Source organism: Patagioenas fasciata, chromosome 2, assembly GCF_037038585.1.
Source record: "Patagioenas fasciata isolate bPatFas1 chromosome 2, bPatFas1.hap1, whole genome shotgun sequence".
In the NCBI taxonomy this organism is placed as follows: domain Eukaryota; kingdom Metazoa; phylum Chordata; class Aves; order Columbiformes; family Columbidae; genus Patagioenas; species Patagioenas fasciata.
The window spans coordinates 43,065,660-43,093,306 of record NC_092521.1 but is presented as its reverse complement, the minus strand read 5'-3'; the positions used below and the strand labels follow the sequence as shown (position 1 = coordinate 43,093,306).

Here is a 27,647-nt window from a genome sequence, read left to right as displayed (position 1 = left end):
GTGCCTGTCCCTCCCCTGCTGTGGCTGCCATCCCTCCAGGCAATAACCAGCTTTTCAACATGTGCCCATGGTTCAGCTCTCTTAATGCGTTCCGTTTTTCTTCATAGTATACTGCATTTGCTTGGTAAAACACAATCAGTGAGCCCCTAGCCCTCCACAAAGACAACCCAAGCTCATTTGTATAAAAATCACAGGCAGCACAGATTAGTGGAACACTTCTGTCCACTGGCTCTAATGGCAGGGACAACTCCACCTCTACTATGAGTTGTCCAACACAAAGAGTAACATTCTTCATCTTCCAGCAGCATAGCCAAGCCCTCCTATCTGTAAATAACTTTGAGGCTGAGTTCTCAAAGTATTTCGTGTTTCAATCAAAGTAATGAACATATTTTTGGAACAGGATATGTATCACTGACTCCCAACTACATCACGCTGCAGCCAGGAGCAAGATCCCAAGTCTGCACAGGATGCTTTTATGAGGCAGTGAAAAATTATCAGGACAAAATGTCTAGGCCAGCTTTTCTTGTCTTCTAACAAACTCTTAGTTGCTCCAGTCACATATCATCTATTAGGAGAGTTTAATATCAATTCTCACAATTTACACTCACATTCTCAGAATGCATTTAAATTCCCTTGACACATTAATTTCACAAGCAAAAAGCAGAAACATGGATACAATGAGATAGATTGGCAAAGCATTACTAAAATAAAAACACTTGGAAGTCACACTGGGCAAAAACACGAAACAGGAAAATAAAATAATAAAATATTTTATGTGTGAAACCCACATGAACAGGAAATATTGAGTGGAGTGGGTATATTCAACGCATTCTTGCCTCAAGACCATGTTACACAAACTAATAAAATGCAGCGAGTAAATACCCCATGGGATAAAGTAACTGATTGTTTTTAATCAGCTGAGAGAATATTTGAACTGTGTCATTCTTGTGCCCAGGCTTACAAAATCTGCACTGCTCACCAGAGAGAGTAAATCTGAGTTAAAAGGCACGTTTGCTATTGACTCTGGGTTCATCCTGGGTATAATCTTGGTTTATAATCATAAATAATCGTAGTTCAAGGATTAGTTTCTTATTTACATCAGGCAAGACACACATTAGATACACATCTCTATGTGTGTCCTTAGAAAATTACTCATTTTGGGCAAAATGTTGTCCATACTACACCCCTTCCACAGACAGCAATGGCCATGGACAACTATCATATGGTGATAGGGTAGATCTTTTACTGGATCTTCTGTCTAAAATGCTAGCAATATTTATGGTAAAAATCTAGGGACAAGACAAATTGAGAGGATTTTCCAGCCCTGTTTCATAGAACAGAATGGTGAAGTTTATACTGCAAATTTTCTAACCTGTCCATATAGTTAATTTTCTCAAGTTGTGACACTACACAGAAGGTCTCATGCCTTTGGGTAAAAGATGACAGGATCTGCTTGGGTTTTATACCATGCTGGGAAAAAAGAGATGATTGGGAGAGCTAGCAAGGTCTGAGCTAAGCAGCAGTGAACCACAGCTGCTCCAGCTCCCCACTCTTTCATTTTGTTGTAAACTTTCCAAACCTGATTTAAATCACTTTTGTTAAGCTAATTCCCTAGAAAATTATTCTGTGCACTTTTCAGTTGTTATTCAGCACCTGGTAGCTGACATGAATGTTTAATTTTTCACTAATTTGGACATGATTAAGAGAGGTAGAAGACTAAATAGGCCAGAGCTCTGGGCTCAGGCATATGCTCACCCTGCAGTATAAGACATTGTTCACTCATGTTGGATGAGGCTTTTTACTTTTCTGTTCTTTCAGTCTCTCTGTTTTGTCTGATCAGACTGCAAAGTTGTGACAGCATATCCTTCTGTAGCATAAATAAGAACTGCGCTTGTGGCACTGAAATAAGCTAAATCCATACATCAGTTTGTTGGCTTGGGACATGAAAATTCCACATCCTCAGGTGATATCACCTTGGCAGTAAAAAAATCAAGATCTCAATTTGTTTATGCTCCCAACAGGCAGTCTTTGTTTATTTTTAGCTTATTCAGGGAAACAGTGTAAATCACCCAGCAAAAATTACTCCTGCTCTTGGCCTAGTGCAGGCCTACACCAGGGGGACCTACATCTTAACTGCAGGCTGTACTGTAGGCAAGGGTAGAAAATGTGAAGTAGCAGAGCTCAGGCTCTGCTTCATTGGCCAAGTCCCTTAATCTTCCTATGTAAGGAAATAAAGTCTTCATCAAGAATCATAATATTGTCTTTTTGAAAGAATATTCATGCAACAGAAAACAAAAACAACAACAAAGAACAACAACAACAAAAATACACACCGAAAAACAAACAAACAAAAACACAAACCAAAAACAACACCAAAACCAAACAAAAAAAGAAGCCAAACAAAAAGAAACAACAATCCAATTCCTCAATTACTAACCAAAAAAAAAAAAAGTTAAAAAAAAAAAGTAAAAAAAAAAAAAAGTAAAAAATCAACTCTTAAACTATGAATGGAAAACTTCTCCGCAGTAAATGTTCCAGGAAAATGTAAGTTTATCCAACAAAACATAAAAGCAGAAATGACATTACTTGTCATTATACCTTTGTCTGCCACATAAATATTTCTCAGATTTACACGCAGGTGCTAAAGTGCTCTCCACAACACATTAAAAACTTAGCAATTTTAGGCTGGTTTGATAATTATCTGTTTTCTAGAATATCCAATGTTAATTCAGAATATCCACATATCTTGATTCAGAGTTACATAGTACAACATTCATTGAAATTACATGTTACGTGATGGAATAGCAGGCTTTTCTTGATTTTATGTTGTTCTGCATTTCAATAACTTAACAAAATTAGGAAGTTCAGATTATTATAATCTCACAGAAATTTGTTTACAATCTAATGCTTAGTCCAAGATACAGTAAATAGCAATGACAATGTTATCTTATATCTTACAATGGTAATATGGTCCTGATCTGTTTTTTTATTCACTCTGGTAAAGCCATTTTGAGTTAATGTAACTGTCTGTTCTTTAGAAAGGGCCATTCTCTAGAACTACACTTCTTACTTTGCTTTTTATTCTTCTCATTCATATTTTTTCTTACTTCATAATCCTTTTCAAGCTGAATTAATATTATTACAAGGCAATACATTTCAGCAGGTCTTGCATTACCAAACTTATAATCAATTTTTTCCAAGGCTAGTATAGATTTATCTAAATTTTACACAACTGTCGCATGCATAATCTCATGAAAATCTTAATTTCCTTATATTGTGTTTAAAGTAATTTTATAACTATGGCATTTAGAAAATAAACGTATTGTTGTGTATTTTCTTCTTTCTATATGTAAAATAGCAGAAGAAAACCATCAGCAGTAAGATGCAGCTGACTCTTGTGTTATAAACCTGAATACCGGCTTCTAAAAATGTTGTTTAGGCATGAAAATAACATGCGATTTTTTTTTTTTTTTTTAATGGTGATTTCGTGTCATGAAACTGCTTACAACACAGTATGTGTTAATAAAGTTTTAAATAAAAGAGACATTTTGAAGGACAAGACTCTCCAGAGTTTCAACTTAAAGAAAGGCTATATTTATTCATAATGTAGGAATAAATCTTGCAGTGGTAGAAATATCATGCTTCTACAAATATTGGAACATTGCCAGCAAAACTGTCTCAAGCACCCATATAGATGAGTCCCATTTATTTGGATGTAGCTTATCTTTACTAGAAACTCTCCACAGTGCCTAAACAGGACAACTCTTGTCTACTCTGACAATATTACAAGGTGAAACACTAGTAGTAGTAGGTTTGCATACATCCAGTCATGTCAAGAAGGATTCAGTTTATGTAAAAATAAAATGTATGGTGATAAAAGGGATAGTAAAATCTTTCAAATGTAAATACATAAAGAAACTGACAAATTATCAAAAGAACTTAGGCAACAGACATGAAACTAAATCAGAACAAGGTAAAAATACGTAAGTAAAGTGATATACTAGAGAGATGAGCGAATGGAATGACATTGCGGTACCAGGATGAAAGTACCCTCATTATGATAGTGTTAAAAATACATAAAATCTTTACAAAAGCAGTGTATTAAATATATATATATATACATTCGGAAACCTTAATGACCCAAACCATCTTTCCTCTAAATGTCTTAATTTACATATGTAATAATTTCTACAAATGTTAGGAAGAGATGTGCAGACTCAGAAATAAAAAAAAAAAAAAAGGCAAGCAAGTTTCGCTCAAAATCAACAATTACAATAGAAAACTGTGTAAACATAAGACAACCTAGCAGAGAAAAAAAATGTTAATATTCACTTTGATAAGTGTATCATATGGTGTTGAATAAAGCATAAGCTTTTGACTAGAATCTCACACATGGGAATCATACAGTAAAACATCCTGTGAATGAATGGAGCATCAAGCACGCAGTTTCTTCAGTACCCTGGGCCTATTAAAAGCTCTTAGTTTCCTACTGTTACTGTTATACTTCAGCTGTGACCAGATTGAACAAAACTCTTACTTCTAGGCCCATGGCTAGAAAAAGTTCTCATCTGCAAAGCTGAGGGTTTCCAGCAGCTTTGATTGTGCTGGAAATGCTGTTTTTTTAATGCTGTTATTTCATTGCTATAAGAAAGGTATTATTTTTTGTTCCACAAACAATAGCCATATTAATATACATGGTAATATTTCTCTGGATTCTCACGTGGTGTCTGATACAGAAGAGACACAGAATATGCAGTTCTTTATTGAAAAAATGTGACATTTTTACTCCCTATTCGGGACCACCAGTTGATTCTGGGGTCTGTCCAAGAGTGCTGGAAATCCTTAGGAGAAATTTGTGGTTCTGTTACAACTCAGTTCACAGACTGATATATTTAATGTTTTTTTCTATTGCAGTTTCCCATATGGAGGCAAGAAAAAACATTGATTTGTGCAACAGAGAGCAACCCCTTTCATCATTAAAATCATACATCATTAAACACTTTATATTATTTGTTTTTCGAATACCTGCCAGATGACAAAATATCTACTTAAATGACGTAATTTAATTGTCTTAGCCTCTTCATCTGTGGTTTCTACCACATAAACTGTATTTCAGCTTTTATTTTCTTATTTTTCTTCCTGTTTTCCATAATTAAAAACTTTATAATAATTTCTGATTGATTGTCTTAACAATCTGTCTGCTTATACACACAACCCCTGCTTTCTCCCAATAGATCTGCAATTCATTCCTTTAGACAAGTGAAAATATCTATTTCTGTGTGCCGTACTCTGAGATGTCACTGTATTATTACCTCTGTTAAGTAACACACACAGTTCCCACTTACTGAACACTTTTATTTTGAGACTGCAATGTGTACATACTAAGTTCCACGAGGCATAGTTGGAAAATGAGTCAATGCTCCAGGCAGATACATTCCTTCCTGTATGTAACACCACTGCTTGAAATCCAATACTTACCAGACTCTTCCAAGTACTGCGTAATGAAGATTACAATAAATAAGCAAAATTTTTTGCATTTTCTACCACTGTCTGCCCTAGCAGTTGAAAAATTATCTGGTATCTTAGTATTTTCTGAAAAAAAAAAAAAAAACCCTCAAATATATCTCCAAATCAACACTGCTTGGATTCACAGAGATGAAACCTTTTGCTCCAGAGACAATCCTGAATTAATCTGCAACTGCATACCACTGCCATCTGCTGAATGTGGACTATGCTGAATGTACTCATAAATACCTTTCTGCTCTGTGACCGGAGTTTACTTCCCATTTACTCCATCTAATGTTCTTGCAATACGAAGTGTACTCTAGAGCTTAAGGGTTACAGTACAGTGCAATCAAGAATTTATAATTAATGACTTGGTCAATTTATCTTCTGCTTCTCCAAGACTAAACATAAACCGTATTCTAATCTCTCTGGATTTATTTGCTCTCCATAAAACCTTTGTTCACTACTTCAACTTTATTTATAGAGAATATTTGGAATGCACACTGTGATATGTGACTGTACCTCATTAGTCAAGTCCTAAAATGTTAGTTCTGCTCCCATATTAAATGAATGCTTCCATGCTTATTTCCTTGTCCAGATCTGAAACAGTGCTTCTAGGGATACTTAAACTAGTGACTGTTTATTTTCCCTGATATTCATTCCAGCAATATTTTTCTTATATGAGCATGGCAAATAATACTCCTTTTAAATGCTGAGTAATTGATATATCCTCAAGTTCTTCCAACTTCAGTTATGAATACAATACCTGGTGTTACATACGTAAACTTAAGAGTCTGTATTCTGTAACATTCATCAGGAACTTGAGTAATAAATTGGACTGTGACATCAGTCAGTTTAGAAATACTCCAAAGCAAAAGCCTAACAGGGGTTGCTTTCATTATGGCTGATAAAATTTAGCATGTCAGTCACCACTGGCAAGTGGCAGAGTGATTCCTAAATGTGCTAAAGATGAGCATAAAAGGAAGCACCGGCTTCTAAAGCTCAGCCAGGCATGCAGTCACAATTTCTACTTTTTTCCCCTCTTCCCTCTGCCAATACATCACATGTAGTGCCAACCACTCATTCTTATACCAGAGTCTCTATTCACCTATGTCACATTTCTCTTACTCATCCTTATCTACATCAGTTGCTCCCTTAAACCCAGGGAGATTAATATTCACATTGCATTCACAGGAGAGTAACTATTATGTTCTATCAAAATTGCAGCATTCCAGCACTGAACATGTTAAAAAATGCACATAGTATTGTACAAAGGGCTTCCTAAAACTGATGATAAAAACAGATGGGAATATTTTCTACAGACCATAGTGAAGTGAGAAAATCAACACATTAAACAATATTTAAAGAGTAAAGGCATACTGCTTTCCTGACTCAGCACGCCTTACTTTTGTCTGTAGAGCTATATTTGTCTGATAGATAGACATCTGTGCACCAGAGTTTGGAGCAGATTTGAAGTATTTCGTATTTCTAGTTCTTCATCCTTTGTATAGAATGGAACACTTCTTATTTTTTTTAAGATTTCTAAAAATAGTCTTGAAATAGTATGAAGTGCTGCCTTTTTACAGTGAATGGGGTCAAATTCCACTCTCACTGATGCCTGTGTAGTCGACCTCACTCATCAACACTCCATTAATGTAATTGCAAGGGAATTATAGAAGAGATTTTGGACACAAATATTTTTCAGCTGTATTGTTATTACAGAGACCCTCAGGTGGGTACCAAAAAAACAGATGACTAACTTTAGACACTTGATTTCAATTAGATATATAGCCTTTATTTGAGTGATGGGGCAGTAAGCTTTAGCAACACTAAGATTCTGTGCATAATATAATGTAATGTAATGTAATGTAATGTAATGTAATGTAATGTAATGTAATGTAATATAATATAATATAATATAATATAATATAATATAATATAATATAATATAATATATAAATAGTAACACAAAAAAGCAAGGGTAATGTGACTTGAACCTTTCTTCAAGAAGTAATATTTTTTATCTCTGCTAACTGATAAACGGGCAAGACAAGTCTTACATTTAGCTAGGCACATTCCAGTTCTTTGAAAAGGTTATGAACAAGATTGTAGGGCTTGTTGCCTGAAATAGCAGATGGCTGGATTTAATAAATCAAATAGGTTCCAGCCATATTTCTAACTCTGAAATACTAGTTTTAATTCAACAAAAACTATCTGAGTTATGTTCTATGTGCTCTTATCCCCATTGGATCATGGCCTATGAGCACCTAAGAGAGAGGAATTTCTCCTGGAATCCCCCTACTACTCATGCCCCTATGGAGTCCTTTTGATTAAATGCTAAGTCTTACCTAAACACTATGCAAATTTGCAAATATATGACAATGAGCCATGCAAAAAGTGCTCTTTTACCCTGAGAAGAAGTACATTTGTTTGCTATAGTATCTTATGGTTAACTTCCTCATTCTTTATCGCAAATCACTAAATGGAGTTAGTTTGGGAATTAATTCAATTTATTTATTACTACATTACAAAGGAGTACATGGGATTAGAAATTAAATGTCTCAAGCTCCTTGCCTCATTTCTAACACAGAGTAAATCCATAAGTAACATCCTACTGATTCAGCCAGTTTATATGAAAATAATGTCCATTATCTAGCTCCTTTTTGGATGTTTCAGATTGAAACTACTGATGTTTTCAGGAGAAGTAATTAAACATTGGTGTACATCACAAGACAGATAATTTTAAAACAGCTTACTTTTTCTGATCTTTTCAAAACTCTAGAACTACAATTGTGATGCTGCCTCAGAAGGCATTATATGCTCATTTGTATTCTAAATTTGTGCTCATTTGTATTCTACATTTTCTACAATGCTGTAGTTTTCTCTCCATTCTTCTGTGGTAGGAAGTGAATGAAACTGAAGTTTGTCCTCTTTTTCATTGAAGTGAGACCTTTAGTCCCACAACCCTTGTATCTTTCTATTTGATCTCACAGGACATAACGAAAGTAGAGTGTTCAGGTCAAAGCTCCTGTGCCATTACAGCTAGTATCATGTTACTCTAGCCAACACAGTCCCTTCCCAAGCACAATCTGTGGGAGATCTGCCTTCTTTCATGCAAGTGAAGTGAAGTGACACAAAGTACTCTGAGACGAACTTTTATCTCTAGACTTTTTTATGTTTCAGGTGAAAGAAATCCTTCAAAAAAACTTTCACAAAATCAAAACAGTGAGAGGAAATGAAGCAAAGACATAATAATTTTACGCCAGTTTGCTCTTTTTCATTTTACTATGCTGCTACTTGGGAAGGATACAGAAGTTCTTTCCTTTATAACACAACTTTCTGACTTGAACTGTACTGTGAGGACCATCTTTGAGACACCACAACTGTTCATGTTGTCTCAGTTTCCCACTCCTTGTGATCCATATTACTGTATTGTATAAAAGTGAAAGAACCTGTGACAGTACAAGGGAGGAGACTGGAAAACACATCTGGAAGCAAGAGAACAAAAGTAGGAGAAAGAGACATGGAAACATTCTAGACATGAGGAAGGTATTTTTTACAATGAGGGTGGTGAAGTACTGGAACAGTTTGCCCAGAGAGATGGTAGATGCCCCATCCCTGGAAACATTCCAGGCCAGGCTGGACAGGGTTCTGAGCAAACAGATCTACTTGAAGATGCCCTTGCTTATTAGAGGGAGGTTGGACTAGATGACCTTTGAAGGTCCCTTCCAACCCAAACTATTCTATGATTCTATGATTGGGTGTTCGTCTTGTATCACTTGTAACACCTACATGGGACACAAGGCATGGGAGAAGGACATATACTTATCATTCCCACCTTCACACATCCCTAGGTCATTTCTTCACAAGCTATGGAGGAAAACTATTTTTAACTAAGTCCCTCCAGTAATATTAGAAGCAGAATCACAGTCACAGAATCACAGCATGTTAAGGATTGGAAGGGACCCCAAAAGATCATCGAGTTCAATCCCCCTGCCAGAGCAGGAGCACCTACATGAGGCTACACAGGAATGTGTCCAGGCGGGTTTTGAATGTCTCCAGAGAAGGAGACTCCACAACCTCCCTGGGCAGGCTGTTCCAGCGCTCAGTTACCCTCACTGAGAAGTTTCTTCTCAAATTTAAGTGGAACCTTTTGTGTTCCAGTTTGAATCCATTACTCCTTACCCATTTCTATTATCCTATTAACCCTTGTCTACCATTGTCCCAGTCATGGGAGGGTGATAAAGACCTGTTCACATCCACAGGAAGGACCCAACCAGCTGCTGCCCCTGCTTGTCCCTGCCCATGCGCTGCTCTTACCCAGCCATTGCACTTTGCCTTCTCCCCTCCCTTGTCCTCCACTTGGCCTCCTCACCTTGGCTAGTCACTGCTGAGCTGTGAGTGGGAACTGAGAGTGACAGGAATAGTTAGCAGTGATCGTTGCTATGAAGACAACTAATAGCATGAACAGTAATTCCAGGGAGGCCTTTCTACCTCACCAGAGCAATGACTATTTACAGCCTAAAAGGAGTTGCCAGCCTCCAGTTCAACACCCTCTTAAGGGCAACTGATTATCACTAGAGTTGACTCCTCTGAGCCTGGGCACTGAATTATGGGAAGGACATAACCTGAGACTGGAGGGGGCTAACTCACTTGAGCTACAGAAGAAGCATTTAATCATGCCTGAAGTGTCAGGATAGGCAGACAGGGAATGGGGAGGATAGCTTTGCCTATGGTAAACTATTCAGGGTTTTCAACACTGGTAATATTATATTACTCCTCTGTTCCTCAAACTTTGATTTTTCTTTGCTTAACTCATAATTTCTGAAGGGAAAGTAATTGCTCACTAAGTCCTCAGACACTACTTTCATTTCTCAGAAAACGAAATCTCACCTTGTTGCTGGTTGACGGACTGTAGTAACAGTATCATTATCATCATGGGTTTGAAGAGTCTGAACCCTGGCTGGCCATAGGACAGAGATGTTTACCACCCTCTGATGCCCTCTGTGGTGTGAATGCAGAAAACAACACCTAAAAACTGCCCTATCTAAATCAGAATATCAGTACCTTCCAAGTATGTCCAGAAATATGATACTAAGTAGTTTCTCTGTGCTCCGTTCATTTATAATGTCATCACTTCCATGCTGTATCAACAGTCATTCATCATTCAGCCAGAATCTGTAGAAATACATGTCAGTCTCCAAATTGGCTCTAGATCTTTCCAAACATTTTTCTTTCTGTCACTTGTCTACCAATATTTCACTCTGTCAGCAGAACTACTTGAAAGCTCTTAGCCAGGTAATGGAAATGTACTTTCAATTGCACACGTGAAGCCTTCTCCAAAAATCTTTCTTGCTGCATGTCAGATTGTCAGTCAGCTCCAGGTAATATAATTTTGTTTATAGCTAAACAATCCTTTCAAGTTTTCAACTGATGCTGTCTTTCTTCTGATAGTTTCCTCAGTCCTGCAAAGCCTTCATGATTAAACTTTTGTAAAATTTATTTAATAGAAAATTTTAAAATGCTAAAGGAAACATACAATAATGTAATGATAAAGGAAAAATGTTTTAATTTATTCATACATGTAACAAACATCTCTTCTATGTTCATTAAGGAAGAAATAAATAAATTTTTGCTATAAAGTTCTAAAGCTTTCAGAACCACAGTTTTTCAAGGGGATATTTTTAAGCTAATATCTTTGAGATGGAGCACAAGTCTAATTCTGAGATTGTCAGAGCTGTAATCTGAGACTGCATTAAAAGGAGGAAAATATATGTACATCTCAGTGTATGTCTTTGAAATTGGCTACTGTCAGAAATCAATATCTAAACCCAGAGTTCAAGTTTCCATGCTTAGAGTCACAGCAACCATTGTTTCAATGTCAAATTTTGAAATAAAAATCAACAGCAACTAAGGAAATGCATTCTGTTTAGAGTCTTAGTTTGTGTCTACAGTAAAACATAGAGCAGTTGAGTACAAGCAGCTCTCTGGATTCCTGTCTGGTACAAGAAATTATTCTAGGAACTGTCAGACACTCAAATAATATAATTTTGAGAGCTGAAAGACACTGGAAGGAGAGTATGGTCTGATTCTGTTCTCCTTGATTTCAATAGAAGCAAAAACAGGTCCTCAGTCTGTGTGTAATTCACATGATCTACTTAGCTAAACAATTAAGTCACAGTTCTGACATCTGATATTTATTCTAAGTTCTCTGAGCCAGATTCTCTTCTGTGAGCCAACCCTTTTTTTCTATTCTGGTGGCGCAAAGGCTATAACAACTGTGGATTTTCCCAGCTGGAGATTCTCCCAGCATGAGTAAGTCTTTACCTGTCTGGCAAAACCAACTTTCATGTTATTTCCTCCTCTTTTCCACCCTGAACCTTTGCCATCTTCTTATACAAAAGAGGCTTAGTTAGAACCCTCATTACCATGCTTCAAATATTCTTAGCCTTAACTCTTCAACTTAAATTAACTTAACTCTTTAAATACTTAACTCTTCAAATTAAAGCTATCTGGTTAATTTTAGTCCAGAGGCTGTTGTAACTAAGGTGAAAACAGTCTGCTATGATACTCCTTCTGTGGTATTTCAGAGGACACACAGTTGAGGACCTGTCGAAGGCACGTTACCAATGAGACATCTCAAAAGCTCTGAACTATAGGTCAATCCTATCTGTGAAGGCCACGCTTAAGAATTCAACCATATTGCAAGGTCATCCTTAAAGTAAAGATTCTCAATTCAAGCCAGACATCTTTTTAAACCCCCCTCTCCACTCCAAGAGAGCAGAGGCTGTGTTAAGGGGTACATCAAAGACATGTTCAAGTTAAAAAACAAACAAACAAACAAAAAAGCAAACAAACAAAATTTTGATTAGCATATTTGTTGACCATTACCTGAGTGGGGAACCTTGTTGTTAATGGCTGATCCTTTTACATTATTTGAGGAGATGTATCCAATGATAAAATCTTTAAATGACACTAGTTTAATGGAGATTAAAAACACGGGATGTAGATTATTGCTGCTCTTATTTGAGTTTACTTTAGGCAACATCGCAGAGTGGAACTGATCTGCTAGAAAACGTGAATCGCAGTGGAACAACACTAAACCACTGTGAAGATAACACCAATTACTCATACTCCATCCACCCCTTTGAGTGTGTTTACTTCCTTAAGGAATTAGTGAAGGATTTGACTCCAGTCTCAAGATGGACTCACATCCTAATCCCTTATGCTTGTGCTCATGTTTCACTACCTAAAATCTGGAGCTCTCTGGAATGGAAAGCTCAAGCGTATGTTGATAAATAGTGTAAGCCCAAACTCCTGCCCAGCAGCAGAAAGTAGTCTAAATGTCACAAACGGGTATTTTTATATCACAGTGTAGACTCAGCCTTGGACAACTGAAGAGGCATAGAGTTCAGAAGCAACTGGAAGCAGGAAGCAAGCAGATCCAGTAAACAGAAAAAAAAAAAAAAAAGTAGGAAGTAAATATGGAATGTGTGTCTATTCTAAGGAGAAACTAAATTTCTACTTGAGCATCCCACTTCTTTTGTTGTATCCTCTTTAGCTACAGTACAGTTGTACCCTCCTTCTGGGCAGAATCCTGTTCTAAGGTGTGAGCTTCAATGAAGACTTACAATGTTCACTAAATAGCTACCTAGCACATTTGACTTCCAGACACACACCATGATACATGGTGCAACAAAGCAGGTTCACAGCTTTGTGTGTTAAGATTTTTGGCCAACGAAATGACTCGACCTGGGAGGTAAACAACATCAAAGAGTGTAACATTCAGAATGCAGTGGCCCCTTCTGATTCAATGCTTTCTAATCAGCCATTTTCCAATAATTCATTAAGACTGGAACAAAGAGGTTGAAACAGTGGCTTCTCCTAAGGCTTCAGCCAACCATAATGAAATCATAACAGGATATATTTACAAGGTTGAATATCTTGAACTCAGCTATAATAATGTTTATTACTCATTCTTCAATAGCTGCTCAGAAAGCATATTTGTATTAGTTAATCCTTGCCTGTGGAGACCTTTATATTTGTTTTGCAAAAGAACATTAAGAAGCATGGCTTTCCTTTTGTTTCCTCTCTGTAAATCCCTGTTTCCATCAGAAAATGCTGTGGGATCAAGGAATAAGCCAAATGTAGTGTATATTATTAGTTTTCTGCTATTATTATTAGTGAACACTCTAGAAAATAGTTAGAACTGGAATGCATATAGATCTAGATTCATATATTCTGACAAGTGTTACACTTGAAAAAGAAATGTAAAAAAGCATTTAGCAACCATGCTTTGCATTGTGAGCCTCTTGAACAGCACCACACACATGTATAATTCGAAAGCACCCCTTTTCTTCTTCTCTTCTCTGTCAGATGTGAACATGGAAAACACTGAAATATGTATCTATTTTGAAAAGCAAAATAACAATTACTGACCTGATGCATGAGTTTATGCAAAAAAGCTCTCTTTTTTTTTTCTAAGGGATTCTAATAAACATGTTAGGTTATCCCTTGAGCAATTCAAATAGGAAAATGTATGGCATTATGAAACCCTTGTTATTTTGAATACTAAGCTGTGAATATGTACTTCACTCTTTCCAAGAGGAAAGATGTATTACAATACTAATTGTTCATCAAACTACAAAAATATAATTCACTGAAAATAATGAGAGATATAGGTGAGACTGATCAAACTATTCAAAGCATTAATTTACTGAAACTATCTTTTCCTATTCATAGGGTTTTCTTTTCTTTCTGTAGCAGAACAATTTCTGTTCATTCATTTATCAGCTATTTGAAATCATTAAACTATCAAGGCAGATATTTCATCTGAATCCAGAAACTCCAAATTATGCTTGGAAAGTTATTGAAGAGCTCTTGACTGAAGGCAGAACCACTCTTAGAATGAGATATAGAGACTACACACTGATAAATCTGAAGAGGAAATTCACTTCTTGCAATTCTGCAGCTCTGTGTGCAAGTATTCTGTTTTAGCTATCATGGCTGCTAATAAATGTAGATTCTAGAATATTTGCATAAATTAAACACAAGAACAGCTGCAATACATCAAAAGCAATATATGAAATTGTCAAATCATTTGAATGAAACTGATGACATGTGCTTAACTGCATACAAGCCAAACTCAGCAGTGACAAACATAGACAAACTCTATCGAAGTGAGAGGAAATAGAAATGAGTTTGCCAGAGCTTAATTAGACCCTGCTCTTTTTGAAATATGAATAGGCTCCAGGTTGATTGCTGTGCAAATGGTAATGTTCAATTGTGCTTTACATTTCCTGTACTTATTTTAGAAATGTTTCTATTTCTTTCCAAATTAGAACAGATTCAGAACTATCATAATAGATTAATAATACATGGTTTCTCCCTTATAAGTACTTTATTCTAAACTGCCATCTTAAAGGTGTTCCCAGTGAACATATGCAATGTTTATACTCACGCTAAGGTCACTTTACCCTCTCACAGTTACATAAGGAGACATTTTATCAATGATAACGCGGATCAAAAATGTTTTATTTGAATGTGACATATAAATGCATTAAACATAGTGAGCTATTTAGACATAACTGATATTGGAGAGCTTATATTTGAGGATCACAAGTAGGTGTAAAATACATGCAAACCATACATTTCAGTGGGTCAAAATGTGCTGAGCAGAAAGTGTTGGCCTTAAATAAAAACCAGAAAATACTTTCCATATCCTGGGAGAGAGCAAGTGTAATGTTTTTCTGGTTTTCACTACTACTCTCCCTGTTATAGTATTGTGGTACTTGAAGAGTGTAACTGCAGAGAAAATGAACTGCTACCCTCAATATTCAAGAGGATTTCTGTCTATTTTAAGATAACATTTATCTTGTTCATATTATTTAATCTCCATATTTACTCCTTTTTTCACTCCTTGCTCTGAGAAGAAATGAATAACTATCCCAGACAGAAGTAAAGAAACATCAGCAAAACTTCTCTGAAGGTTCTGCTCATTTTTGGGTCAGTGGACTTCAGTATAAATGTGCAATATGAATCTATTCTAAGGATTTTGAAAGGCCTGACTGCAGCTTAGATAAGGGATCCTCTATATTCTCATGCAGCTGAATCATGTACGTACACATGGAAAAACACCACCATGCATGTGTTGCAGTTACCTTGTTCATGAGCATCTAGGTGTTAAATTTGCTGTGCCTGTGAAGTTCTTATCCAACACAAATTATTTATTTTGTAGTAATCTCTTTTATGAAAGCCTGACATCTGGAAAAGTGTCTTTTTGCTGAATAAAAGGAGGAAATCTGTGTATATTAACTTTACATGCAAACTTGGGGATTTATGATCTAATAATGGGAAGCACAAAGTCTATGGGGCATCTTGCTAAATTAGTACCGACCAACAGGTCCATTCAGACTTTAGCCCCACAGCATAAAATGGAAGTGATTAGCCTGCTCCAGATTTTCTTCCAATCCAGAAGATTTCTCAGGACACCACAACAAATCCTGATATTGATATGTTTTGTCCATGAGTCTTTGTCTACCTTGTAAAAGTTCTAAAAATGTTTTTCCTAAGTTTCCTTTGTTGAATAGCTCAATTTTTCTGTGGACCTGACTGAGAAGGATAAGGATGTGAATCTGAAAACTCTTTTCTTTCATCTCTAAAAGATCTTAATGCTAAATTTGGAAAGAAGACTTTCTCATTATATTACAAAATATTCCTACTTCGATCCCAAGTGTAAAGAGATTACACTTTTTCTCTTATTTTTTCTCTTTTTTTTTTTTTTTTTCTCTTCTTTTTTCTCCATAAACTGAACCTTGTCCCTCATAGGACAGCACCCCACACAGAAATCAAGATAGTTGTCTGAGACAGAAACATTCTAGATGTCAGTGCCCTAAGGACCCTGAATTAGATAATAATAAAGATAAGTTCTATGATTAAATATGTCACAAGATACTCTCTTTCTACTCCAGACACAATTTGCTAGGGCTCTAGAGTAGCTGACACCTCTCTGCATCTTGACAGGAACAATATTGTGAGATAGATACACTCTGTTTTTAATGTTTTACCCTGCTTGATTCTGGGAATTCTGACAGAAGCATCCAGAAGCTCATGTAGACCATTACAGTTCCAAGACAACAAATAATCTGTACATGACAGCTGAGAAACAGTCAGAGATGATACAAAGCCTAAATTGAAAGCCAGCATAAACTGATGCCTACAGCAGTCTGCATGAGGTGCTGTGGGTCATCATTTCTATGGTAATCAAGGGACTGGCTCCATCACTGTTGCTATTATGCCTTTATCAAGAGATAAGAGAACCACCAGTTGTACTAGTGCTGGATGGCAACAAAATTACAAACTATTCTTAAAAATACTTTTCTGAAATCATTCCCAAGCATAGCATAAAAGAACAAAGTTTATTTTCTTGCACAGTAAGAAGATTATGATGATGTTCATAGACATGTATGTAGATGTAAACAGTCTTGTATATAATTAAAACTGCATAGTAAATTATTAAAATGTCAGTGACAAGTCTCTCACATTAGGCATGCTATGTCATTAACAAAGAAGAAGTAATTACTCTGTCACGATTACAGTAATAATATCACAGCTATCCCTTCAGCTATTTTAATCCAATGGGATTTAAGGGTTTTACTAATCTGGTGCATATATCCAGTACTGCCACATATACTGATAAGGATGTATTTCCTAATGCTTCATTTCAAAGGTTCCTTCTACAGAAACACATCACATACAGCTTGACATCACATACAGCAAGGGTTAAGGAAAAAATGGTGCCTAACTGCTTTCCAGTAGGCTTTATTTTGCTTCTCACTTTTATTTTACAGTCTCAAATGAAAAGGAGAATAAGCAGAAAAACCTTCATTAGATTTGCAACATGTTACTCCTGAAATTTTATAAAATCTGCAAGGAACATGACAATAAATGCTTTAAATATATTTTTCTTCAAGCCAAAGAGGCAGATTCTGAATTATGTAGTAAAAGAAAGTGTACTAAAATGTAATCTAATAAATTTACTTGAATCGACAAAGAAAGATTAACAAAAAAAGTTTAAATATTATTAGTATGTAAAGTTGTGCCTTACCATATGTGCTTTCTGATTTTGTAACCATTTTAATTGTATTTTTTAAAACAAAATATTAGGATTAAAAAGTAGCCACAATTTGTAACTCCAAACAGTATTTTCCATTGATGTTAAAGTCTGTATTAAACAAACACATTTTTATGTGCTGTTTAATAAAATCCGTAGAGCATTGCACATCAATGATTTTTTGCCCAGCAGACATAATAAAACATAGGAGAATATAAAAATGATCACTAACCAATCAAACTTTTGGATCCTTCATGTGTTAAATCTTGTTTATACCCTAGAGATAAAGAATTGCACCCTCAGTACCTAATCAATAGTTAGTCAATTCTCTCACTGGAGCAACTGTTTTCCAATTAACTGACATTAAAAATGCCCCAAACACAAATGAATAGCCTGTAGGACTTCCACTGAAGTGGTAATGTCTAATCCACAAGCGACAAAATATAGCATGCATCCTTAAATTGAATAGAAAAGCCTAACCATCAGCTGAGGCTAACACAGGAGATCAGCTGCACTTTTTCCAGTAAAATCTTTCCATCGTGTCTTCACCTGATTTCTGGTCATTTTGCAAGTTTCGTTTTGACATGTTTTCTTCACCGGAGCTAAGTTTCAGTTGTGGTCTCATAGTCAGAGAGTAGATGCAATGGATTAAGTGTCGAAACAAACAAAATGTCCCAGAGGATGTATATTTTTCCAACTAAAAAAAAATTGTATCTCACTCTGTGTAATACTGCTCATGTGTGCATACGTTCACAAACCACTACATTATTTTCTAACAGTCTGCTTTAATATTCTCCCTCATCATCAAAATCAAATGTATGCAACAAATCATAAAAAAATATATATTTGTCAGTACAACATCAGCTGAATGCTTTTTCTGAAAGAGAACGTATTTACAATGGCTACTAAAGTTCACTTACTCAGTTTGTTTTAAAACAAGTCTTACAAAACAGTAACATAAAATTTGCTCAGCTTTCAGTATTTTTTTTTTTTTACTTCAATGAAAAGTACTAGCTGAATACCACTGAAAATTTTAGTTCTCTAGGAAACAGATGAGTGTTAATAAGGGGGATACTTTCCCCCTCCTACAAACTACTTTCTGGTCACTTGGAGAGATCTTCTGTAAAAATAAAATTATTCCAAATCAGACAGTGGCACTACATATGCTTTAAATGTGGAACCAGGCTCTCCTTTACAACCTTCCAGTGGTAATTTTCCTAGATGCTGCCTCTTCCCCAGGTCCCTCACTGATTATGATGATTTGTTCATAACTTTGCACAGTGACTACTACTATGCAGTAATTTTTATGCAGTTTTAAGCACTTTGGAAAATACAGTCTACATTTACATACCACTTTTTGGACTTTCAAATCATGTGTAGGTACAAAACACCACATTGTTCTCCCTCAAATTGCCCCCAAAACCAACCAATTAGAAGATGAGTGTGCGTACTTATATATATATATATAGATAATTACTCTTCTCATCTTTTTAAATCTTTCTCCTTGTATACATACATATTTAAAAATCAAAATCATCTCCAGACCTGAAACAGTGTATTTTCAAGATTAAAGCCTATTTCCCAAAAAATAAATGTACTGCAAAGCCTTACACCTGTGTACTACCATTCTCCCACCTCTCAGAGGCCTTCCCTTGCATACTTACACTTGAAATAACAAACCAGTAAAACACAGAGACTTACCATTCTTTTTAGATTGTATAATCAAATTCTGCCTACGGTAAAGAAAAAAATACGAAACATATCAACTCTTTGGTTTGCTCACAGCTAGACTAATTCAAAATGCAAGCTATATTTCCTGAGTTACAGACCGTTATGCACATGGATCTACTTTGACGTGAAACTTTTGATTTACTCCTCTGCCTATTGGAGGAGTCCTGGTGTACTTCAGGTCCAATTGTCGTGTAATTCAGCAAAAATTCTGATGTTCAGTTTTCTGGGACTAGAACTGTGCATATTAGTAATTGTGTCTTTTGTAATGCTAAATACACTTTTTATAAAAATATGAAATACAACTAAAACAAAACCCAGATCTCCTCATACTGGATAAAGAAAACATCATTGACTTTTCGTATGCAATAGCTCAACAAAAAAAAAAACAACAACTTTTCCATATGCTGATCTCCTATCTTGCTCCCAGCATGGCATACTGCCATCCAAAATGTTTGCTGCCCAGCATTCTCCACTTCCATAAGGTTTTTCCCTTTGTGTGCCACAAGAACGCAAAATGTCAGGTTGATACTGTAAGGTATCAAGCACCCTCAGTTTGCATTGTGATTAATGGAAATGAGAGAAAAGCCCCATTTTATTTGAAGGACTGCTCTGATGGACTTCATTATATTTTAACCCTCCATGTAAGTAACATGTATTATAGGTAACATGTAGGTTGTTTTTGCTCACTCGCTCATTAGCTGTCAGGGTTGGTGCATGGGCTTTATATTCTCCACTGTGGAAGATTTCTGGCTCATCCTAGATTTCAGATGCCTTCCGTTCAGTGGCCTAGCTCTACTGCCTGACAGCTGTGTTTGCCAAACACACAATATTGCTATTACAAGGCACATTGGATGATACACCTAAAAACCCAAGCATTCAAGGAAAGAAACATAGCAGCAGGGTTACAGGTCATGAAGGCATCACAAGCATGAAGGAGTTGAACACAACTCGCATGGAACTGAGGGTTGAAGGAATATACACTCTGCAGCATTTGGGAAATTATTACATTCGGAACTAAGAAAGTCAGTACGCAAACTAGAAGCACTGAGATCGTGGACATCTTCCAGTTTGGGGAACACAAAAGTAACACTTTCTGGAAGGAAATGCCAGTGATCAGTAACAGCTGGCCTGAATGAAAGGCAGTAAATCAAGGCTCATTGTCTGCACTTGTCAGAATTAAACATATTGATGTCTGGAACTATGTATATTGTACAGGAAACTGTAAGTAACAGGTCATTGAAAAGTAGCCAACATCAGCTTGTTTATGAGAAATTCGCACAGAAAATTTAAGGATGGCTTTGAGATCAAATTACTATTGATACATTTAATAAAAAGTAATTTTTCTTCCTCACCCAAATGAAGTACTATATAACAAAAACCTATCCTGCCTACTTGTAATTTAGGAGTAGAACTGACACCTACTCTTGGTACCAGCAGAGATCATCGTTCTTTCCACAGAACTCATTGGGACTGTTCATATTTCTGCATCATGGTGTACTGAGAGCCTTGCCGCTCCTCTGATCATGCCTCAGTAACCATTAGCTCAGGCAGCATGTTGCCCTGTGGCATCTAAACTGGTTCCAGTATCCAAACTAGTCGCCGTCTCCCATGGAGACTGCCATATAGATGTTCTGCTGAGAGGAGCAATGTCTGATGATCCATTAAGTTTGTTAATTTATGAGAATGCATTTTCTTTTAACTACTAGATCTTGAATATGCAGAGTTATAATTTATTTGCCTATTATGTCTATCACAATAAAAATAAAGAAAAATAAGTCCCTTAGCCATTTGGAATATAGATTATATTAAGCCTCTGAAAGCAAAATATATTTGCCTGGTTCTTTTCCAGAAAAGCCTACCCAGTAACTTCACTGTAAAAATAATTTATTCAAAAACTTTCAGATGTGGAATCAGGAATAATTACTATAAGCCAACAAAACTTATTTTCATTTGTTAATGTAACAGTTATTCTTCTTTTAAATCAATTTTATCCACTATTTTGCTAATTTCTAAGGTAATGTGTGTTTTGATTAACATGTGATTTTGGAGAATATAATCTTCATTAACTCTCATCTTCTTTTAAGCCTCCTGAATGCCCAGCAATTCCTCTTCACACAATATACTAAAAAAAAATTAATTTTAAACACCCCCTATTTTATTAGTAGGAATAATAACTTGACAAAACATAACTGTTACAGAGAACTCTGTGTTATGCTGTACTATATATTTCAATTTCCTAGAGACCAGGTTTACATTCCTCAGTGGTCTCCTTTTTTATTCCAGATCTGTAATTGCATTCACTGAAGTAGTTTAGTATCAGGCACAGTATGTCTTGCAGAATTAGGGACTTCCAGGTGTAACTATCACTACACTCACAGGAGATTTTCTAATTGAGTAAAAGGAATAAAACTTTTATTATGCTTTACATAAGGTTACAAGTTTTTGATTCAACTGTAAACTAAAATAAACCTCAAACATATATTTCAAATCTAATGAATTATGAATAATGGTTAAATTAGTACCATGTCATGGGACAACTTATAGTTTTCTTCTGTTGATTTGTAAGAAATTTTGGCATAAAACTGATCTCTTAACTCTAACCTCAAAGTTCAAATAGTTTGCGAGCCAAATTCTCTTCTCAGATATGTTATTCTAAACCTGAAGTAGGTATGCTCAGAAGGCTCATTTGAACATACTGGTAAACTGAGAGCAATATTTATCTTCATTCTTTCATACTTGAAAAATAACTAATCAAAATGTTTTAAAATGTCTTGCTGGTCTCCCAGCACAAAGAAAAATTCCAACCCCCTACCCCCTGTAAGTTTAAATAGTCCATTTCTCCACTGTTGTGTGGAATATATAAGGAAAGAACAGTTAACACAGACTTTTTTATTTCCTAAGACATCTTTAAATCTAACTACATAGAAGCCATTTTCGTTCTTCGTAAAGTGTTTGGATAAAGGTAACAAAGAAAATCTGAGAAGAATGACAAACTATTCTAGTTGCTCCAATGTAACATTCAAGAATAATCTGATACTGAATCCTCTCTTCGTGAAAAATCCATATTTGGGTTCTTCATAAAAAAATTGCCACACACATCAGAAATAGAAGATAGTTATAAAAAGATTGCCCATTGAGGAGCTTTTCATAAGTAAGCTTAAAAACTTGATGAGACTCTTCTCAGTGGAAAAAAAAAAACCAAAACAAAACAAAATAAAAACCAAAACAAAAAAAAAAAAAAACAAAAAAAAAAAAACAAACCAAAAAACCCACAAACAAATTTAAAAAAAAAAAAAAAACAAAAAAAACACACCACACTCAAGCACAGAAACTTCATGGAAATCAGGCAAGTAAAGGATGTTGTTGTGACAGAAAATTTAATCCCACTAGATACACTAGAAACAATAATTCAAAGGAACAACTTGTATTTTTAGTGACATCCTACCAGAAATCCTACCAAAAGATGAAGATTGCTTTTGGTTAGTTAGAATACATTATTTCTTCTGAATACACCCTTCGGAGTAAACGCTCAGTCTCATTAATCAGGTCACCAAGGAAAACAGGGACAGATCTGTGTGAGATAAGACTTTTGAACATGGAGGGATAAGAGGGATAAGAAGTTAAGACTGATAAAGTGATGGTGAAACTGGCATCTTTATTGCATATGTGGATGTCCGTCTGGGTCCTACAAGATACATGACAGAAACCTTCATATGGCCAAGAAGCACACAACACAGAAGATACCCCTGATTATTAAGGAAAAAAAAAAAGGCCTAGAGAGTTATTTTCAGGGAGGTCACAGAATCTCATTGCCCAAACACAACAGGATGGGTTTGTGTGTCCATCCTATTTCAGTGCTCTTGTGTCCCTTTGCCCTCAAGTGAAAACTACATGAACTAGAGCACAGCTATTATTGCCATGACCCAGCTCTAACCTAGGACCTGTCCTTGCATTGCCTGCATGCCACGTTCACACGGGGCATCACAGACCAGCCACTCTTGCTTTCACATCTTATTTATGTATATATAACTGAGTGATACATGTAGGATGTCTAACAATTAGTCTCTCACCTTTCCTTTTCCAGTCTCATTGAAGACACCTTATGATGCTATTATGGCCTGGGCTAAATAAGCAGGTCCCCATTGCAGTAAGGAGAGAGGTCCCATCCCCTCTCAAACCTCTCCCCTGGTCATGTGTTGCAGACACTTGCCCTGTGCTGCTCCTAAAATTCACTTGATGGCACTCTAGGCCATCTCTCCTCACTATGCAAACAGCTAACTAAGCCCCTGCAATGAAATAAAACAAAATAAATGTGTGTGGGGAAGTGTGGCTCAGTGTGTTGAATTGGCTCATCATATGGTTAATCTAAAGCTGGAACTGGTCTTGAGAGAAAGAACAGGACGTGACACATATTTCAGCCCTCTTGTATTCACCTCATTGATAATACAGAGTAGCATCCTCAGAAAAAAAAAAGAGAAAACACATAGAAATTATGCTTCTTGCATGCTGTTCTGTATACAGCACTGTTCTGGGTGCTTTTTGTTTCAAACAGAAGTAATTGAGCTGTTCAGCTTTCTTTTAAATCGGACACTTGGGTTTGACTTTCAGCAATAGACAACTCAAATACATAACTCCAGTTTTAAATGCTTGGCTGAGTACTCAGCTTAATGCAATGCCTTTCCTGACCGATGGGAGGATAAGTCATTCTCCTTGGCTGACACTCGGGTAGGCACTACCAGCCAGGGTAAAAAGTCGCTGTTAATTCGTTGGTGACTGGCGTTATATGAAGAGAGTTGCTGACTTGTAAGAAAAGTTTTGTTACAGTTCTCTGCCTCAAAAAACAAACTCACACCATCACAACTGGTACTAATTTGTAACCTTCCTCTACCTTACAAAAAATTGAATTACTATGAAAACTTGGTTGTTACTTAAACTGCAAATGTACCCTTTCCAGGCTGGAAAGAAAGCTACCTTTTGGCTGCCTCTTGGACATTGTACCTACACCAGGGACAACTGGAGAACTTCTCTAAGTGTGTCCAGCAGTTTCACTCCTTTTGTATACAATATAGTTACTACAACTAACAATTAATAGAAAACAAATCTGTATTATATGTAACCTGATGAATTCAAGAATATTTCATTTCAAAGTTATATAAATATTATTAAATATTTATACTTTCTATTACAGAGCTCAATACAATCATTAGTTAGGAGTAAACATCTCAAATGGGAGATACTGTTGTCCACAATAGACTTTTTCCTCAAGACACCTGATATTAGTAACTGTTGCTCTCAGGTTTATACTTTTATTCTCTTGGAAAAGCTTCATGTATTCTGCCTTGGAAAGACCCTTTTACATTTTTTTTCCCACTGAGGGTTCGCTCACAACACACAAAGAATTCAAGCCATAGTAAGTAACCACTCATGACCAGTCATGTTGATAACAAGAAGCATCATTTCCAGTCAGAAGACAAATCTGTAGCAATCTGGTTTGGGGTAGCTTTCCCTTTATTACCAGAGACCTACTGCTTTTGAAACAACAGGAAAATCTGGAAATTCATTGGGACACCACAACCCCTTACTCGGTACTTGGGGCAGATCACACTCAGCAGAATCTTTCAAAGCCAGAACATTAACTACCTTTTTGCTTGATTTGTCTTTTTTCAGTCCAGTTTCCTTAGACTGTGCAGCAATCTCACTGTACAAGTGCCTGCCATACCAATCAGTTACTCACCTACTAACTTCTGAACTTGTCAGCTGGCTTCCAGTTTTTCCAAAATGACGTTTAATTTCCTTTAAATTAGACCACTGGACCGAGAAAAGCATGTCTACCAGTGTGACCTGGGAGGGTTGCATCTCAGCTTCACCTGTTACCAGCCATCAGCCACAAGGGACACAGCCCTCCAGGGACTCAAATCCCTAAGAAACCAAACTTCCCTAATTTCTCTCTATAGCCAAAAGACAGTCACTATAATCTCCTTCTTGCTGAACTGGCCAGTTCTAACCCACACAAGGCCCTCAGGCAGCTCCACTCTAGTAGGAAATGTTTTGCATGGCTCCACATCAAAACTAGTTGCAGCAGAGGTGACCCGCAGCGTGGTCTCCTGGCCAAGCACAGTCTGAATATCACCAGGCAGCTGTGCTTGGCCCTGAAGTGCCCCCGCTTATCACAGCCAGTGACAGTGATGGATATGGCTCCCTACCCTATCCTGAGCATCCTCTGGAAGGTGAAACAAGCCCCCATGCCCAGCACAGCCCAGGTCTCCCGCACCTGTCCCAGCAACACTAGAAAAATGCATCAGATGGGAATCAGTCAAGTTGAAGCGGAAGTTAAAAGGAATAAGTCCAGGCATCTATCTCTCAGATTACTCATTTTTCCTCTTTATTCAAATCAGATGAGCAGTGCTAAGTTTGGGGAGAAACAGGGCTCCCTCAGTGCTGGTTGCGTTGCAACACAGGGAACTCGGGAGGTTTGCCTCAGAGGGACTGTAGATCAACCGTACCCACAACTGACCTCCCAGCAGGTGCTGAAGCCTGAGTGACCCTCTCCTGCCCCGCATCTCGCATACTCCCATAGCTGAACTGCCGGGGAGTGGAGCTGGGCTGTGCTGCCCTCAGTGGGGCTCGACCTCAGCAAAGGCAGAAACTTCCCCGGGGGCTGCCGCCTCGGACGTGGGGAGTGCACCTCCTCTCGCCCCTTCCTGCCTGCAGCGAGCTGGCGCGATGGAGGAGTCGTCGGGCTTGGCCCTCGGAGGAGGCGGCCGGCACAGGACCCGGAGGGGGCTGCATCCCTGGGCTCCCTGCGCGGGGCAGCGCGGTGGCTCTTACCTCCGTGGCGAGCGGCGACGAAGAGCCGTGGGGGCGGTGGGGCAGCGGCGACGGCCGGGGGAGGCCGGGGGGCGGCGGCGGCGGCGGCGGCGGCGATGGCGCGGGAGTCGGGCGGCGGGGACCCTCCGCCGCTGTACCGCCGGGAGATCACCCGGTCCCGCCGCGGCGGGCGGGGCGGCAGCGGGCGGCCGTCGTCGCCCAGGGCTTGGAGGAGGAGGTCGAGGAGCGCCCCCCGCTCTGCTCCGGCGGCGGGCACGTCCCGGCCCTCGGCTTCCAGCGACGGCGGGGCCGAGGCCAGCAGCAGGAGCACGATGGCAGGCAGTGCCTGGTGTTTCTTCGCCCCTCGCATCTCTGCGGCGCTGGGAGGAGGCAGAAAGCGAAGGCGATCAGCGCCGGGCCCGGCCCGCATCCCGCCCGCCCGCCCCCCATGCCGAACCCCGTGGCACCCCCGCGGGTGCGGAGGCGATGGGATCCCGCCCGCTGCTCCCGCACGGCCTGGTCGGGCGAAGCCCCGCGGAGAGGCAGCGGAGGCGGCGACCCGACGGGCCACCTCCGGTTGGCCCCGCTACACCTCCCCGCCAGCCCCCGATCTGCCCCGCCGCGCTCGCCCGGCTCCCCGGAGGGCGCATTTACAGACTCGGATTAGGGGAAGGGTATTAAACCTGCCGCACATATTTGCGGTCCGGGACTTTGTAAGGGATTTGCTCGGGTCCCTTTGCCTCCGGCGTTCCCGCGCCTGCCGTCACCTGCTTCCTCCGCCGGCGGAGCGAGGCGGCGGGGGAGTCCCCGCGGGGCAGCCTGCCCGCCCGCCAAAGCCCGGGCAGCGCCACAGGGCAGTTTTCGGGCAAGAGCCTATGAACGGACAACTGGATGGAGTTCCGTTGCGGGTTACACCGGGAACTGCTGCAAATCAGGGTGTAGAGGGCAAAAACAATTACAACAGGCTGAGGCTTCGAGAGCAGTGCTTAATGCCCCTAAGTAAGCTATTCTAATTATAGCAAACCGTTAGGATTAAGGAGGAGGGAGGAAAATTCTGTTATTTGCAAACTGTTTTATACTTGGCCTCCCTTGCAAATCCTCTCGGGCGAAAGAGTTAATAGGACCCGCAAGGGAACCGGCTCTCCCCGACGGCTCCGGGATCTCCCTCCCTCCGCCGTCACCGGGGCGCACGGCAAATCCGGGGAGACGCCGGGGAGCAACTCGGGCTTCGCTGTTGTGGGGCAGCGACACCCCCTCACTCCACGCCAAAGGTCCTCTCGGAAGGGTCAGCGGGCGGCTGCTCACCTTCAAGCGGAGGCAGGTCTCGCTGAGTGCCTGCGGGCTGGGGAGAGACGTCCTCTGCCGTCGCCGGAGAGCCCGTGTCCCCGCAGAGGCTCCTCCGGGCGCGGAGCGGGGATGTCGGTGCTGCGCCCGGAGAGGGGAGATGCGCTCTCAAGGGCCATGCGCTTCTCTTATATAGTCCGCACCGGTG

At 38.6% G+C, this 27,647-nt stretch overlaps 1 protein-coding gene across 2 annotated transcripts in view; it reads right to left on the bottom strand.

Annotated features, from left to right (window-relative positions):
- Positions 1–26,932, bottom strand: part of ALKAL1 (ALK and LTK ligand 1) — a 38,731-nt gene extending 11,799 nt beyond the window's left edge. For both annotated transcript variants that reach the window (XM_065833100.2, XM_071805536.1), the window contains exons 1-2: positions 26,848–26,932; positions 26,177–26,535 (exon numbers count right to left, since the gene is read on the bottom strand). In XM_065833100.2, the coding sequence (XP_065689172.1) occupies positions 26,177–26,525 (349 nt within the window). In that variant the 5' untranslated portion in view covers positions 26,526–26,535; positions 26,848–26,932. The remainder of the gene's footprint in view (positions 1–26,176; positions 26,536–26,847) is intronic.
- Between the last annotated feature and the right edge of the window lie 715 nt (positions 26,933–27,647).